This window comes from Macaca nemestrina, chromosome 7 (genome assembly GCF_043159975.1).
Source record: "Macaca nemestrina isolate mMacNem1 chromosome 7, mMacNem.hap1, whole genome shotgun sequence".
NCBI lineage: Eukaryota > Metazoa > Chordata > Mammalia > Primates > Cercopithecidae > Macaca > Macaca nemestrina.
The window spans coordinates 40269407-40287586 of NC_092131.1; the positions used below are offsets into that span (position 1 = coordinate 40269407).

Here is an 18180-nt window from a genome sequence, read left to right on the forward strand (position 1 = left end):
AGAATGAATGAATAAGGAACAAAACAAATGAAAGGCTTTTATAAAGTTATAAAACCCAATACAAATATTAGGTAACACAATAATGAGAATGTGTGACAAAATGTGATGATTGCTAATCAAATGTTAAATTGGTAAGAATTACTATTGTGTGAAGGAAACCCTCTTCTCTCCAATTTGCTATAAGATATATTAGTTCATTGGAATATGTGTCTTTTAACCAAATGGAAATTATGCAAAAGGACCAGAAAATATTACTGGGTACAATTAAGGAATCACAGACAGATATTGATTGGTTAAAACACCCTCCACATTCACCCCGAGGAAATAGGACTCAGATGAAAGAAACAGTTAAACAGGGAACCTATTTATTCACAGAGAACATATTCATGGTCTTAATTCAAGACAGGATTAAATACTTTCACGAGTTGGCAAAAACAACTGTGCCAATGAAGACACAATAAAGTGATTCTCCTGGGAATGTCTTCAAGGACTTACTGCTTCCTCTCCACTGGAAAAAGGAATCCTCGAGGAGGAAGCGTTTACATTCCCCCACCTTCCCAACTGTCAGAATCCGACCACCCCTCTCCTGTCTAATCCGCCTTTCATTTCCCAGACGTCCACATCTGATCTCCAGGAGAAACAGTGCGGTAACTGCCTAACCAGGATTGGGGAAAACTGAACCAGGGACTGGACTTGGGTCTGGGGAGATAGAGGACTGCAGAGATTTCACAAACACCGCGGGTGGCCATAAGGGAGAGCCGGGTGAATGATCCCACAGGCCCTAGGCCCTAGATGGTTGGGGATTAGCGATGTGTAATTCAACTTCTGCCAGCATCGGCCGCAGCGTTCCCCCGTAGCCCGCCAGAGGCTGCCAAGCTCTGGACTACATTTCCCAGAAGGTCTGCTCCCCGGGCTGTCGCAATTTGAATTGGGGCGTGTCTAGAAAGAGAAACCACAGTCGGCGAGCGCCGCTGGGGCATCCTGTTCTGGTGCCGCTGCAGCCGGCAGAGATGGTTGAGCTCCTGCTCCTGCTGTTGCTCCTCCTTCTGCCCTTCCTTCTGTATATGGCTGCGCCCCAAATCAGGTTTGTGCAAATGTATTGCCTTCTCTTGCGAATTCTTGTTGGGGGCGGCAGGGAAACATAGAATCCCCACCAAAGCTTTCTTGGAAAACGCCTCTGGGGGGGGCTCCAAGATGGCGGGGCCCAGAGTTCGGTGGGTTGGTGGCGAGGTCCAGCTGTCCTGGATGCCAGGAGGAGAGCCGAGAGCCCAGGCGGTGAAAAGGGGCGGCACTCCGGGGCACCCTGCTTTTCCCTGGCCCGTTTTTCTTTTGTCTAAGCACCCCCTGATTCTGGCTCCAGGGAATCCCGAGGGTAAGGCTACCTCAAACTCTTGAGTTTCGGACCCCTCAATGGGATATGGCCCCACGCTGTTTTCCCCTTAAGTCCCACGCCTTGAACCAGCCTTCGAGGTACAAAGGAGCGATTCCACATTTCGCCCTCTGAAACTGATAGCAATCGTAACATCTGCGGCCCCATCCTTGCTCTCTCGTTGCTGTTAGAATCGCTCGTTCTGTGGGCGGATTTTGTAAAGGAGAAAAGTGAAAAGGAAGAGGGTTTGGTTATGAGCTCTTATCCTGCCTTGCGAGTAGGAGCACGGGGGATCTGAGTTAGGAGCTAGGGTACTGCGGCGGTGAGGGCTGGGAGAATGGTGGAAAGGTATTGACCAGGTGATAGATCAATCAGCCCAAGGCTGGCCAAGTGCCCCAGTGAATCAGCAGCGGGCTGTAATACCGGCAGCCTGCTTATTGGTTCTAAGTAAGTCACCAGTGGTGACGGACCAGTTACTGAATAGACGCACTCCTTACCCAGGTGGGGCGGTCTTCGTCCCAGTGGAACTTGAAGGCAGGCCAGATCACAGCCATTTCTTACCACGGTCACCTACTTTCCTTCTTTTATTTTTATTTTCTCTTCCCTCTCTGGCGCCCCTCTTACAGTTATGTATTTTCTCCCTTCTGAACACTCAGTTCTCCCACCTCTAGGCACACGTGGTTGCTCACACGCAGATGAAATCACTGCTTTTTATCTTTTTTTCACTACAAGATCCTCTTATCCATATAGAATCTCAATGAAAAGTTGAACCAGAACTGAAAATAGTGCTCATACCCCAGTGGGATTTTTCTGAAAAAAAAAAAAAAAAAAAAAAAAATTATGCTCCAGGAGCTGTATTCCCAACTCAGCAGGGTTATGGGAATCGGGCCAGAGCTGGACTTTTATAGTTGTCTCTTTCATTCCTGCTGGTTAAGGAGAAGAAAGAGCTAAGTACAGGTCCTACTAAGTTGTCACTCCTGGAACTACAGTAAGGGGATGTGGGAAACAGCCTGGAGGCTTGTTCTCTGAGGAGGGAGGTGATGGATTGTGGGGACCATGAATTAATCTGCCTCCCTGTGGCATTTTGCACTAAGCAGGTAGCTTCAATGGCTAAGAGTATGTACCTTGCAATTCCAACTTCAATGAAAAAGGCTGAGGTGCTCTTTGTTTTTGAGACAGAGTCTTGCTCTGTCACCCAGGCTGGAGTGCAGTGGCGCGGTCTTGGCTCACTGCAAGCTCCTCCTCCTGGGTTCAAACCATTCTCCTGCCTCAGCCTCCCCAGCAGCTGGGACTACAGGCGCATGCCGCCACGCCCAGCTAATTTTTTTGTACTTTTTTTTTTTTTTTTTTTAGTAGAGACTGGGTTTCACCGTGTTAGCCAGGATGGTCTCGATCTCCTGACCTCGTGATCCGCCCGCCTCGGCCTCCAAAATGCCCTTTAAGAATGCATCTCCTGGTCAACAGATTGTTTTAACCAGAGTCCCAACATTGCCAAGAAGAGAATAGGCCAGTCTGAGAACCGCCAATCCATGTTTGTGCATTCGTTCATTTGGAAAAGGCAGTATAGTACAGTGCTTAGAAGTAAGGACTCTAGGCCGGGCTCAGCACTTTGGGAGGCCGAGGCGGGTGGATCACCTGAGGTCAGAAGTTCGAGACCAGCCTGGCCAGCGTAGTGAAACCCCGTCTCTACTAAAAATACAAAAATTAGCTGGGTGTGGTGGCGCCTGGGGGCCGGGGAGCGGGGGTGAGGCATGAGAATCTTGAACCTGGGAGGTGGAGGTTGCAGTGAGCCAAGATCATGCCATTGCCCAGCCTGGGCAACAAGAGCAAAACTCTGTCTCAAAAAAAAAAAGAAAAAGAAAAAGAAAGAAACAAGGACTCTGATTAGACAAAGCAAGACTTGAATCCCAGCTCCCCTTTGTACATACATAATCTTCTCTTTAAGTGTGTGTGTGCATGTGTGGGTGTTTTTTTTTTCTTGTTTATTGTGTACCAGAGTCACAAGCTTTCATAGTTTTAACTTTTTGTATTGGATTAGCCATTTCTCAAGGCCATAAAATGCCAGTTGTGGACAGATTGACCTACAGAAACTTGTTATTTCTTCATCTGGGCTGAATCTTGTGATTTCCTAAGTCACAAGTGCCTTAGGGAGAGCTCAAACCAAAGGTGCCTGGCTAATCAGATATTCATCCAATTCTTGTGCTGCAGGGAACAGCTGTAAGCTTTGCCCTTGTAATAGAATCACTTTTGTCTTTGAGCAAAAGCAGAAAACTTTTGTCATCTTTCCTCCAAGTTTCCTTAAACCTTTAAAAGGACAACAGTGGAAAGAACTAAAGCAAACCTCAGCCAGAAGACACAGGGAGTTGCAGGAACCTACTGGCTGAGACAGGAGACAGGAGAATGAAGAATTGATGAGCTCTCCTTCTCTGTCTGCAGGAAAATGCTGTCCAGTGGGGTGTGTACATCAACTGTTCAGCTTCCTGGGAAAGTAGTTGTGGTCACTGGAGCTAATACAGGTATCGGGAAGGAGACAGCCAAAGAACTGGCTCAGAGAGGCAAGTTCACCTGCTTTCAATTCCCTATTACTGCTGCTTTACCCCTCACAGTAATGATGATTCATTCTCATTGTTTCTTCCCAGTTTTGGAATTCAAGAATACCTAAGGGTTCCACTGATTTGCTGATCTGAAACTAGTACTATGCTCTACATATAATTAATGAGTATTATTAATGAGTATTATTAATTTTTCTTTAACTATTTGCTAATTAGATACCTCTGTTGTGAAGAAAGGGTAAAAATGTGTGTTTTTAAAAAATATTGGAAATAACATCAGATTTATAATGCCAGCTCAAAAACAGAGCTGACCGTTTCTCTTTCATATGTTGGCTGACAGGAGCTCGAGTATATTTAGCTTGCCGGGATGTGGAAAAGGGGGAGTTGGTGGCCAAAGACATCCAGACCACGACAGGGAACCAGCAGGTGTTGGTGCGGAAACTGGACCTGTCTGATACTAAGTCTATTCGAGCTTTTGCTAAGGGCTTCTTAGCCGGTAAGTGTAGAACTAGAGAGACTATGTTGTGGGTCTTGAGATCAACATGGCAGATTTAACTAAAAGGAAAAGGTCCCTCTCCCTCATGGAAGTAGTGGATAAAATGTAGCCAAAAACTTTTGTAGCTGAACTCATAGTCACTGGGACACGATTTATGTCAAAGGGGTATCTTCCAGAGGCAGAAACAAAAAAGGAATTCAAAACGTCATAGCAGTGAGCAAGAGCTGAAGCCAGAAATCTCATGGGAGTCTCAGCATTCAGTATGGGCTTTTAGGGTCTGAGGTCTAAATACCTATACGGGCCTTTGAGAGCTGGAGCTGTGTTTGAGGTTCTACACAAGGTTGAGATTCACAAAGGGCCATCTGGTCCATAGTATAGAGGCTAATAAAAACCCTGGCCACCAGCTCAGGGACATGACATCTCTTTAGGACATAGATGGAGAAAGAGTCATCGGCAAAAAATTAGAACCCCAAGCTGGCATCATCTGTGGGGTCTGAATTCATACCACCAAATGATATGAGAATATTTATGGGTTTGATTTGTGTGTGTGTGTGTGTAATAATCTATGGGAAATTAACATAAAAACCTGTAGTGTGTCATCAAAAGCAAATCCAAGAGCACTCTATAGGCATATCCCCTCATAGCCCAGGGATCTAGGCCTCCAAGGAAAAAACTTTCACTGGTGTGAACTCATAAATTACAAACCACATGAGGAAATGAACCATGAGAGAGAATTGGAAGATGCAATAAAGAGGTGAAGCCAGTATTTATTTCTTTGGGGACCTGAATACCAGGGCAGAGGTACATAGAGAATCTTCTTTTATCTCTTGCTTTGGAATCTTTCCATTCAGCTTGGGAAGTCTTTTTATTGGGAGAGGTGGATGAAACAATTCCCAAAAGCAGTGAGTAAGTAGCTCCCGAACTACAAAGATCGAGAAGGTCATTTGGTAGTATAAAATGGAATTTTGCCCCATAGTAAAAGTAGGTGGGATTCAACTAGTCTTAAAATGAAAAACAATAGAAAATAAGTATGAAGGGAAAATGGAGGGAAGATTGAAGTCCTGCATCCTCACTTTCAAAGCCTGAGCATGAGGCAGCTTTCTAAGATGTAGTAGCTTTGGCTAACCACTTCCGCGCTCCATTGTCTTGTCCCTGCAGAGGAAAAGCACCTCCACATTTTGATCAACAATGCAGGAGTGATGATGTGTCCCTACTCGAAGACAGCAGATGGCTTTGAGATGCACATAGGAGTCAACCACTTGGGTAAGAAATCTGGCCTTATCACAAAGCTAGAGACAACCAAAATTCTCTTTGGGAAACTTAGGGGTCGGACTGAGCCTTCTTGTGATGTGACTGAACCTACCTGACAGCTGAGGAATACCTGAGGGCTGCTCCAGGTTCTGCCCACTTTTTAATCTGTGATTTAGATTCAGTTTGCTTTGGCGCATTTTTTAACAGCCTAATTGGTTTAGGGTACTGTCTTGCTTTCTTAGTAGTGATCCTTGTGGCCATCATCAGGTATAGGTCATCTGCTCTTTTTTTGTAGAGACAGGGTCTTGCTATGTTGCCCAGGCTGGTCTTAAACTCCTCGCCTCAGGCACCTTCCTGCCTCAGCCTCCTTAGGTGCTGAGATTGCAGGTGTGAGCCACTGCACCCAGCCGACCAGCTCTTAAGAATGAGATTAACCAAAGTAGGAATGAGCTGGGACTTCATATTCACGTAGTCTAGACCTATCTCGCTCATATAAGGATGCCTCATGTCTTTGGCTGTTGTTATTTCCCTAAACCTTCACTGAACTTGTTTTCTAGTTGATAATGAAAAGTTGGAGGGAAAGATCTTATTTCTGAATTATCTGCCTCCCATAGCTGAGGCCTGCTTACCATGACTCCTGTCATTCCCACATGGCCCTGAACTTCATTAATTCTAGTATTTCTCAACAGGTCACTTCCTCCTGACCCATCTGCTGCTAGAGAAACTAAAGGAATCAGCCCCATCACGGATAGTAAATGTGTCTTCCCTTGCACATCACCTGGGAAGGATCCACTTCCATAACCTACAGGGCGAGAAATTCTACAATGCAGGCCTGGCCTACTGTCATAGCAAGCTAGCCAACATCCTATTCACCCAGGAACTGGCCCGGAGGCTAAAAGGTGGGCCTGGAGGAAATGAATGTGGAGACATGAGTCAGAGAGAGGCAGGTAAAAGCCACAGGAACGGAAACTGTTTCCAGAGCCCATCACTTGGAGAGGACCTGCTTCCATGGCTATAATTGGGTATAGTTTTAGTAAGTAGTCTACAACTGAATATTGAAGGTGGCTAGCTGGGACAGTGGACTCTGACTTTGAGTCTGAAGACCTGGCTTTACCACTTATTAGCTGTGTGATCTATAGCAAGTTACTTAACTTTTTTTTTTTTTTTTTGAGACAGTGTCTCGCTCTGTCACCTGGGCTAGAGTGCAATGGAGTGATCTCGGCTTACTGCAAGCTCTGCCTCCCAGGCTCACGCCATTCTCCTGCCTCAGCCTCCCCAGCAGCTGGGACTACAGGCTCCCGCCACCACGCCTGGCTAATATTTTGTATTTTTAGTAGAGACGGGGTTTCGCTGTGTTAGCCAGGATGGTCTCGATCTCCTGACCTCGTGAGCTGCTCACCTCAGCCTCTGAAAGTGCTGGGATTACAGGTGTGAGCCACTACGCCTGGCCTTTTTTTTTTGTTTTTTTTTTTTTTTGAGACGGAGTCTTGCTCTGTCACCCATGCTGGAGTGCAATGGCGCAATCTCGGCTCACTGCCAACCTCTGCCTCCCAGGTTCAAGCGATTCTCCTGCCTCAGCCTCCTGAGTAGCTGAGACTATAGGTGCGTGCCACCACGCCTGGCTAATCTTTGTATTTTTAGTAGAGACAGGGTTTCACCATGTTGGTCAGGCTAGTCTTGAACTCCTGACCTCAGGTGATCCACCCACCTCAGTCTCCCAAAGTGCTGGGATTACAGGTGTGAGCCACCACACCTGGCCATTACTTAACTTTTAGGACTTCCTTCTTCATATGTAAATGGGACTACTTCACAATATATTGTCATAATTAATTCAGGCTTCATAAGCAAGTCAAGATTTTTTACTCATAGTGAGACTGAGTAGGAGGGAAGGACCTGAACTGGCACTAGATAAAGGCAGTAGACTAAAACAGGTACTGGAAATATGGAGGAGGAGGGTCTTCCTTGCAAAGGGTCAAATAAGAGGGAAATACATACTTGAGAAGGGGAGTTTCCAGTAACAAATACACAGAGGTCCTTAGCACTGTCTACTCTGGATTTCTAATAAAGAGAAAGGAAATCGAGGGTGAACTGTGCTAAGAATTGAGGCGGGCAGAATGCAGGCTCAAGGAATCAGGCACAGTTGCTCTATGGTTGGAACAGGATCATCCTACCAAATGAACATCTGTGAGATGGGAAGGAAGCTGGTGGTTAGCTCAGTCCTTATGCCCAGTCTGTGCCCAGGGCATGACATCTTTTATCAATTTATGATAGATGAGGGTAACTGGATGGCAAAAACTATCCAAAGAGTTGATCAGGGAGCCTCAGTGACCTGGAGGTGTAAAGATGGGTCCAGTGGTGAGAATTCACAATATGTGAATGAGGTAACTCTGATCGTTGTGAGGATTCAGTGGAAAATCTTTATGGTGCAGTAAAAGAACCCTGGTTTGACAGAGGATTCATTCATTCAGCCATTCAGCAGACATGTATTCAGTGCCCATGCTGTTCCATGCACTGGGTTAGGGGACAGGGGATGAGTTGGTGAACAAGATAGGTATAGTCTCTTCTTTGGTTTGGTTTACATCTAATGGGGGAGAAAGACAATTAGCAAGTCTTTATACAAACTGTTAAATGTAGAATCAGCCTAGTAATGCATGAATAATTCTCATTGTAAAAAGTTCAAATAAGGCCAGGCACAGTGGCTCACACCTTTAATCTCAGGCACTTTAGGAGGCCAAAACCAGAGGATTACTTGAGACCAGGAGTTCAAGATCAGCCTGGGCAAAATAGTGAGACCTCATCTCTACCAAAAAAAAAAAAATGTTCAAAGCATATGGAAGTATGTAGAATTAAAGGTGAAAAACCCCCTTCATTCCCCTCTTCCCTGCTCTTCTCCCTTCACGTGACCATTGTCAATAGCTTGTATGCCCCTTTCCAATAATTATCCAATGCATTTACATATGTATGTATCATGCACAAGGAACTGAAACTCCAACACAGTATCTTGGAGATCTTTCCATTTAGTACATATGGATTTACCCCATTCATTGTATTGGCTGTGTTGTATTTCGTAGTATAGATGTGCCTTAGTGTATTTATGCATTTCTTTAACAACATCTGGATTATTTCCTTTTTGTTGTGGCTGTTTAATTATAATTGTGATAGATGTTATAAAGGAGAAGTACCAGGACTTATAATGGATTTTAGTGGGGGCCTGGGGGGGACCTTATTCAGTCTGAGGGTTCAGGGAAGACTTTTCTGAAGAAGTGAGTTGCATGCTGAGCCCCGAAGGATGATTAGAAATTAAAGGGATTAGAGGTACTGATAGAATGTGGAGGCTGAGGACGGGCGCCATGGCTCATGCCTGTAATCCTAGCAGTTTGGGAGGCCGAGGCAGGTGGATCACCTGAGCTCAGGAGTTCGAGACGAGCCTGGCCAACTTGGTGAAACCCCCGTCTCTACTAAAAATACAAAGATTAGCCGGGTATGGTGGCAGGCACCTGTAATCCTAGCTACTGGAGAGGCTGAGGCAGGAGAATTGCCTGAACCTGGGACAGAGTTTGCAGTGAGCCAAGATCACGCCATTGCACTCCAGCCTGGGCAGCAAGAGTAAAACTCTGTCTCAAAAAAAAAAAAAAAAAAAGGAGGGGGGGCCAGACGCGGAGGCTCACACTTGTAATCCCAGCAGATCACCTGAGGTCAGGAGTTCAAGAGCAGCCTGACCAACGTGGAGAACTCCGTCTCTACTAAAAATACAAAATTAGCCAGGCATGGTGGCGCATGCCTGTAGTCCCAGCTACTCAGGAGGCTGAGGCAGGGGAATCTCTTGAACCTGGGAGGCAGAGGTTGCGGTGAGCTGAGATCGCGCCATTGCACTCTAGCCTGGGCAACAAGAGCAAAACTCCATCTGAAAAAAAAATAAGAATGTGGAGGCTGAGAAACGTTCCAGGCAGAAGGAACAGATTGTACAAAGGTCCAGGCTCAGTTTGAGAAAGGTTACCATCGGTAGGCTGTAGAAAGCAAGAGTAATAAAGATCTGAGCTGAGACTGGTGAGGTAGGTAGAGGCCAAACCCTTAGAGGCCACAATAAGGATTTTCATGTTTATTCTAAGAGCAATGGGAAACCTTTAAAATTAAAGCCTTTTCAAAATGGGGGCAAGAGGGGTTGCAGCCGTTGATTTCATCAGCAGAGGCGAGAAATGAGGGTAGTTTGGACTAGATGGTGGAGATGGAGGGTAGTAGAAGCTTCTGAGAGATATTTGGGGTGGGAGAGCTTGTTGACTGGAGATGCATGCTTTAGGCGAGCATTCATCAAGAACCCTTTTGCCTGATTGGGCATGTCAGGAACACTGCAAGAACCGGGTTTGGCTTTAAAAGTAGAAATCTGGGACCTCTGAGTCTGCATTACTATGGGTCATCTAGGGAGATGTCGAGTAGGCAGTTGGGAATAATGCACGTCCACAGGGCTCTGTCTGCAGCTGTCAGTCCACAAAGACCCGAAAAATTCTGTTTCTTTGTAAGCTTTACACCAAAACTCATTTGGCAGCAAAACATTTCCTGTACTAGGGAGATTAGATAATAGGCAGTGTACGTATACATTTCATATTACCTTTCTACAATCAGAAAAAAATTGAAGTATGTCTGGCCCCAGCATTTTCAATAAAGGATTGGGGACCTGAAATAGCATGTCATTTAGCACTTACCATGCATCAGGCACTTTTTTTTTTTTTTTTTTTTTTGCGACGAAGTCTCGCTCTGTCACCCAGGCTGGAGGGGCAGTGGCATGACCTCGGCTCACTGCAACCTCTGCCTCCTCGGTTCAAGTCATTCTCCTGCCTCAGCCTCCCGAGTAGCTGGGATTACAGGTGCACGCCACCATGCCCGGCTAATTTTTGTATTTTAGTAGAGATTGGGTTTCACTGTGTTGCCCAGGCTGGTCTATAACTCCTGAGCTCAGGCAATACACCTGCCTTAGCCTCCCAAAATGCTAGGCTTATAGGCATGAGCCACCACATCCAGCTGCATCAGGCACTCTTCTAAGATCTTTAACATATACGAACTCATTTCATCCTCAGAACAACCCTGTGAGGTGTAGGTATTATGATTATTCCCATTTTAGAGATGAAGAAATGAGTCACAAAAGGGAACTTGCCCAATATCTAATGAGTGGAGCCAGGATTTGAAACTGGGCAGTCTGTCTACAAAGTCCATGCCCATAACCACCACACTGTGTTGACTCCCAGTATGTCTGTAGTTCAAAGGAGCAGTTTGAACTGTGGACAAAATGTGAGCACCGTAGAATTATGGAGAGTGAGTCTGGTGAGCCACAAGAACTCCAACATTTAATTTTTGCATAGAAGATGATGAACTGGTCCAGAAAACTGAGACAGAGCAGCCAGAAAGTTTAGGAAAACCAGAAGTGGTGTAGGCTTATGGAAGCCAATGAAAAAGAAGACTTTAAGAAGGGGATGGGCGCCTGTAATCCCAGCATTTTGGGAGGCCGACGTGGGCAGATCACTTAAAGTCAGGAGTTTGAGACCAGCCTGGCCAACATGATGAAATCCCGTCTCCACTAAAAATACAAAAATTAGCCTGGCCTGGTGGCCCATGCCTGTAGTCCCAGCTACTCTGGAGGCTGAGGCAGCAGAATCACTCGAAACTGGAAGGCAGAGGTTGCAGAGCTAAGATCGTGCCACTGCACTCCAGCCTGGGCAACAGAGTGAGACTGTCTCAAAAAAAAGAAGGGGATGGGGTGGGCATGGTGGCTCATGCCTGTGATCCTAATACTTTGGGAAGCCAAGGTGGGAAGATTGTTTGAGGCCAGGAGTTCAAGACCAGACTGGTCAACATAGGGAGACCCCATCTCTAAAAAAGAAGGGGAAAAAAAGAAGGGGGTGGTCAACAGTGTTAAGTGCTGCTGAGAGGATGAGTCTTGGCTTTGCTGATTCCTGACAGGGAAGTTTCCAGTCACAAATACACAGAGGTCCTTAGCACTGTCTACAGCCTTCTTAAATCTCTGAGATAGAAGTATAAATTACTGTGAGCAATACTTCTGATGTCACCATGGGCAAAAGAATCCATATGTGAAAGTCACATGTTTATTTACATCCTTTTCTGTTTCGGGCCATTCTGCAAAATCAAGTCCTGTCTTCCTCTCTCTTCTTGGCACCCCCAACCAGGCTCTGGCGTTACGACGTATTCTGTACACCCTGGCACAGTCCAATCTGAACTGGTTCGGCACTCATCTTTCATGAGATGGATGTGGTGGCTTTTCTCCTTTTTCATCAAGACTCCTCAGCAGGGAGCCCAGACCAGCCTGCACTGTGCCTTAACAGAAGGTCTTGAGATTCTAAGTGGGAATCATTTCAGGTATGCATGTTATCTCTTTCTGAAGATGAGATTTTATTGCTCAAAGGAGATATTTGGGTTTGTCTGGGTATACCCTTTTTTAAAAGTACATTGTCTAATATAGCTTTTGTCTTTTAACTGTAGAGTTTTTACCTTTTAATAGGGGAATCTGACTCCTTTTTTTGTAATAATTGCTACATTTGATTTTACTTATGCCATCTTTTATACTGAAAATTATACATTGTTTGTTTTCTTCCTGTCTTTGTTATGTCAGTCCAGTCATCTTTATTCTATTTTGGATTCCTAATTCTATTGTTTTACATTAAAAAGAATTTTAAAAAAAATTGAGGCCGGGCGCAGTGGCTCATGCCTGTAATCCCAGCACTTTAGGAGGCCAAGGTGGGCGGATCACCTGAGGTCGGGCGAAACTCTGCCTCAAAAAAATAAAAAAAAGAATTTGAATATGTATTTCTCTATTGTCTTCAGGATTGAAATACTACCTATGGACTCCCCTCTCAAATAAGCAAAGACATTTAAAATGATTTAAATGTAGAGAATTTTGAGTATAACACAGGGGTAGATAAAATAGTGCACTGAACCTGCATATAATGGAGACTCAGCTACCATTAACCCATGACCAGTTCTGCCCTATCCCCATTCTCTACCCCTTTCCATATTTTTCTTCTCCCATATTATTTTGAAGCAAATCCCAGGCTCACACAAGATCAAAATTTTAACATGTTTTTACCTCTACTTCAGGTTATTGTTGAAATGACCTGAAATTTTAGGAAAGTAGCTAAAAGTAGCTTTAAGATTGGAAAGAAAGGCAGACAGATTATGAGAGGCCTATAATGCCGGCCTTGTGGAGGAGCCCCAGAGTTGTTTCAGTAGAGAGACATAATCTGGTCTGTGCTTTAGAAACTTTGTTTCATGAATGAATAATTAACCTAGTGAGAGAGAGAGTTCCAGAAAGTTGGGATGAAAGGAATGGTAATGTGAAAGAGGCCCTGAAGCAGCAGAATTTTTATCACTGGATGATTAATAAATGAGGGGATGAGAGAGGCTTTGCTAACCTCAATTTCAAGCCTGACTGAGATTGATGATGACATTAACTAAGACAGCAGACATGGAAAAGTAATGTGTGGAACTTCTGGTTCCTGGATTCCAAAGCAGTGGAAAGGGACTTTGTCTAGCTTAAGCAAGAAGGAAATTTATTAAACTATTAGTAGGGAGAGGAGGGACCCCTAGGTTGAAAGGGAAGACTGAAGAGCCAGGCTAAGAAGAGTCAGAGTGGCAGTCAGCTAGCCAGGGCATTGCTGCTAGGGTGAGTGAATGCCAGCTGTCTTTAGTCTTTAGGTTTTATTGCTTATCATCGACTCTCTAGGGAGGAAGCATTGGCTCTCCTTCTTCCCATCCCTTCATTTTTACTCTTTTGATTAGAGGAAGACAGGGACTTTATTAATGCTCTTTTCAAACTATATTGAGGGGAAAAGGTAATTCTGCAGAAGGAAATCAGGTCGCTATTGCCAAAAGAAAGTAGAATGTTCAGCCAAAGAGTAACAGTTGTCCACTGTGTAATAAACCTGGCTCTGTACATGTTGTGTGTGTGTTATCTATAAGGCATGCAAGTAGAAATGTATAGCAGATAGTTGGAAATGTGGTTCTGAAGTATAAGAAGATAGATTTATATAGTACACTGGATTGATTTTCCATGAATGACTGGATTCTTCTTCCCTGGAGATTTTAAGAAAAAAAAAATAATAATAACCCTTTATCTTAGCTTTGACCGAGTGGTTTAAAGAAAGTCAGCTCTAAATCCATAACTTACTATTGAACTGACTTTTGAAGAACCTTTCCTTTGCTATGGATTCTTAATTCATTTTGAAGATCCAACATCAGCGATGTAGACCACCATCAAGAAATGATCATAAAAGTCTGTTTTGATTGAAGCCTTAAGATTTTTGCACTGGCTCTTCTTTCTGCCTGCAACCACTAGTCTGCTTTATGTCTCTAAGAATTTGCCTTTACTGGACATTTCATATAAATGGAATCATATGATATGTGGCCTTTTGTGACTGACTTCTTTTACTTAGCTTAATGTTATCAAGGTTCACCCATGCCAAAGCATGTGTCAGTAGCTCATTTCTTTTTATTGCTGTGTAACATTTCATTATATAGATTTGCCACATCTTATTTATTCATTCATCGGGTGATGGGCATTGGGTTTGCACCTTTTAGCTATTTGAATACTGCTGTGACTATTTGTGTAGAAATTTTTTTGTGGACATTTCTCTTGGGTACATAGAAGTGGAGTTTCTGGGTTATATGGTAACTCTGTGTTTAACTGCTGAGGAACTGCCAAACTTTTCCAAAGTGACTGCCCCATTTTACATTCCCACCAGCAGTGTATGAGTGTTCTAATTTCTTCACATCCTTAACAACACTTGTTATTGTCTCTCCTTTTGAGTTTAGCCATCCTAGTGAGTATGAAGGAATATTTTGTTTTTATTTTCATTTCATTTTCCTACTAATGATGTTGAACATTTTTTCATGTGCTTTTTGGTTCATTTGTTTCTTTGTTGGGGAAATGTCTATTCAAGTCCTTTGCCCATTTTTAAGTTTGATAATTGCCTTTTTATTGCTGAGTTGCAAGAGTTCTTAATAGTCTAGATACAAGTTCCTTGTCAGATATATAATTTGCAAATATTCTTTCATTCTGTGGGTTGTCTTTTAACTTTCTTAATGGTGTCTTTTGAAATGTAAAACTTGTAAATTTTGATGAAGTCTAGTTTATCTATTTTTTGTCACTTGTGTAGTCGTAGCTAAGAAATCATTGCCTTACCCAAGGTCACAAAGATTTACTACTGTCTTTAGTAAAGACAGTTTTCTGTTACTATAACAGAATACCACAGACTGGGTAATTTCTTTTTTTCTTTTTAATTTTATTTTTTGATTTTATTATTTTTTTACTTTTATTTTTTATTATACTTTAAGTTCTAGGGTATATGTGCACAACGTGCAGGTTTGTTACATATCTATACATATGCCATGTTGGTGTGCTGCACCCATTAACTCGTCATTTATTTATTTATTTATTTATTTATTTATTTTTGAGACAGAGTCTCGCTCTGTCGCCCAGGCTGGAGTGCAGTGGCGCAATCTCGGCTCACTGCAAGCTCCGCCTCCCGGGTTCACGCCATTCTCCTGCCTCAGCCTCCTGAGTAGCTGGGACTACAGGCGCCCGCCACCGCGCCCGGCTAATTTTTTGTATTTTTAGTAGAAACGGGGTTTCACCGTGGTCTCGATCTCCTGACCTTGTGATCCACCCGCCTCGGCCTCCCAAAGTGCTGGGATTACAGGCGTGAGCCACCGCGCCCGGCCAACTCGTCATTTATATTAGTTATCTCTCCCGATGCTATCCCTCCCCACTTCCCCTTCCCCACAATAGGCACCGGTGTGTGATGTTCCCCTTCCTGTGTCCAAGTGATCTCATTGTTCAATTCCCACCTATGAGTGAGAACATGTGGTGTTTGGTTTTCTGTTCTTGCGATAGTCTGCGGAGAATGATGATTTCCAGCTGCATCCATGTCCCTACAAAGGACACGAACTCATCCTTTTTTATGGCTGCATAGTATTCTATGGTGTATATGTGCCACATTTGCTTAATCCAGTCTGTCACTGATGGACATTTGGGTTGATTCCAAGTCTTTACTATTGTGAATAATGCCGCAATAAACATACGTCTGCGTGTGTCTTTATAGCGGCATGATTTATAATCCTTTGGGTATATCCCCAGTAATGGGATGACTGGGTCAAATGGTATTTCTAGTTCTAAATCCTTGAGGAATCGCCACACTGTTTTCCACAATGGTTGAACTATTTTACAGTCCCACCAACAGTGTAAAATTGTTCCTATTTCTCCACATCCTCTCCAGCACCTGTTGTTTCCTGACTTTTTAATGATTGCCATTCTAACTGGTGTGAGATGGTATCTCATTGTGGTTTTGATTTGCATTTCTCTGATGGCCAGTGATGATGAGCATTTTTTCATGTGTCTGTTGGCTGTATAAATGTTTTCTTTTGAGAAGTGTTTGTTCATATCCTTTGCCCACTTTTTGATGGGGTTGTTTATTTTTTTCTTGTAAATTTGTTTGAGTTCTTTGTAGGTTCTGGATATTAGCCCTTTGTCAGATGAGTAGATTGCAAAAATTTTCTCCCATTCTGTAGGTTGCGTGTTCACTCTGATGGTAGTTTCTTTTGCTGTGCAGAAGCTCTTTATTTTATTTAGATCCCATTTGTCAATTTTGGCTTTTGTTGCCATTGCTTTTGGTGTTCTAAACATGAAGTCCTTGCCCATGCCTATGTCCTGAATCGTATTACCCAGGTTTTCTTCTAGGGTTTTTATGGTTTTAGGTCTAACATTTAAGTCTCTAATCCATCTTGAATTAATTTTTGTTGCTTCCTTACATGACTTTAAAGATTGTAATCCATTCACTCAATCATTTTTTTTTAAACTTTGATTGAATGCTTACCAGATGTATACCACATCCAGAGAATACAAAAATGAGTAAGAATTGTCCTTAAGAAAATTTTCTGCATCAGAATTATAGGCTGGGCGCGGTGGCTCACACCTGTAATCTCAGCACTTTGGGAGGCCGAGGAAGGTGTATCACTTGAGGTCAGGAGTTTTGAGACAAGCCTGGCCAACGTGGCAAAACCCTGTCTCTACTAAAAATACAAAAATTAGCCAGTCATGGTGGCAGGCGCCTATAATCCCGGCTACTCCGGAGGCTAAGGCAGGAGAATCACTCAGACCTGGGAGGCAGAGGTTGCAGTGAGCTGAGATCGCACCACTGCACTCCAGCCTGGGTGACAGAGTGAGTCCGTCTCCAAAAAAAATAAAAGAAAAACAAACTTGGAATTAATTACAGCAATGAAGAGAGGGTATATATATGAAACACTTTGCTATGATTTGAATGTGTCCCTCAAGGTTCATATGTTGGAAACTTAAGCCTCAGTACAACAGTGTAGAGAGGCAGGGCCTTTAAGAGGTAAATTAGGTCACAAGGGCAGACCTCATGAATGGATTAATGCCATTCTCTCTGGAATGGGTTCATTATTGTGGGAGTGGTTCCTTACTAAAGGATGACTTGGGTCCCCTTCCCTCTCTTGCCCATGTGATGCCTTCCATCTTGTTATGACACAGCAAGAAGGCCTTCATCAGATGCCAGCCCCTTGATCTTGGTCTCAGCTTCCATAATCATAAGCCACTTTCTGTAAGCTCATTATAGTTCCCCAGTCTGTCATATTCTGTTACAGCACCACAAAACGGACCCAGACACCTGGTACCTTGGTTTTACCATTTCTTTTCTGCTGTCGCGTTTTCCTTTTGTTGTTTTTGAAGCTGGCTTTACTTCTCATATGAGTTTACAAACAGTATAACTTCAGGTAGTCCAGAAATCAGCTTTTTTTTTTTTTTTTTAACTACTCCAAGCATCTCTGACCAATGTGAATAGCAGGATCTCAGCTATATGACATTGTCCAAGGCCCTGTAGAATGGGCCCTGTGGAGTTACTTGAAGAAGATAGATATACATGGGTATCAGGCAGGCACTGATATTAAATTATATAAATAGGGGAATATAAAGACCAGATGTATGCATTATATATCAAACAAAGCATTCTGATGAGAGGTGGTCTAGCGAGGAGATCTAAAATGGGAATTACATTTTGTCTGGCTAAGGACTAGAGGATAAAGAGATAGGACAAACACTGGCCCTGTGAAGTACATGGAGAACATGTGATCCCTGGTTGTTTTTATGTCATATTCCTTATCCCTGGCAGATGGCAGACTTCATTCTTAACACTGTGATTCATACCTCTCTCTTTACCTTCCAGTGACTGTCATGTGACATGGGTCTCTGCCCAAGCTCGTAATGAGACAATAGCAAGGCGGCTGTGGGACGTCAGCTGTGACCTGCTGGGCCTCCCAATGGACTAACAGGCAGTGGCAGTTGGACCCAAGAGAAGACTGCGGCAGACTATACAGTACTTCTTGTCAAAATGATTCTCCTTCAAGGTTTCCAAAACCTTTAGCACAAAGAGAGCAAAACCTTCCAGCCTTGCCTGCTTGGTGTCCAGTTAAAACTCAGTGTACTGCCAGATTCA

At 43.7% G+C, this 18180-nt stretch overlaps 1 protein-coding gene across 3 annotated transcripts; it reads left to right on the forward strand.

The window, feature by feature from the left end:
- The first annotated feature begins 552 nt into the window (after window positions 1-552).
- Window positions 553-18180, forward strand: LOC105472869 (retinol dehydrogenase 11). 3 transcript variants are annotated; one of them, XM_071099984.1, is made up of 7 exons: window positions 553-647; window positions 3806-3924; window positions 4262-4417; window positions 5576-5680; window positions 6358-6567; window positions 11845-12034; window positions 17911-18180. In XM_071099984.1, the coding sequence occupies exons 2-7, from the start codon at window positions 3810-3812 to the stop codon at window positions 18011-18013; spliced, it is 879 nt and encodes a 292-aa protein (XP_070956085.1). In that variant the 5' UTR covers window positions 553-647; window positions 3806-3809; the 3' UTR covers window positions 18014-18180. The 3 variants fall into 3 exon arrangements, with proteins under 3 accessions (XP_070956085.1, XP_011724727.1, XP_011724726.2); XM_011726424.3 differs by lacking the exon at window positions 553-647 and adding an exon at window positions 698-1084; XM_011726425.3 differs by lacking the exons at window positions 553-647; window positions 6358-6567 and adding an exon at window positions 693-1084.

Bases quoted from the DNA above. Each gene is read 5' to 3' on its own strand.
- LOC105472869 (XM_011726424.3), top strand. From the start codon at position 1,011: ATGGTTGAGCTCCTGCTCCTGCTGTTGCTCCTCCTTCTGCCCTTCCTT. The intron at 1,085-3,805 runs GTTTGTGCAAAT...CTCTGTCTGCAG, and splicing joins ATGGCTGCGCCCCAAATCAG to GAAAATGCTGTCCAGTGGGG. The intron at 6,568-11,844 runs GTGGGCCTGGAG...ACCCCCAACCAG, and splicing joins ACTGGCCCGGAGGCTAAAAG to GCTCTGGCGTTACGACGTAT.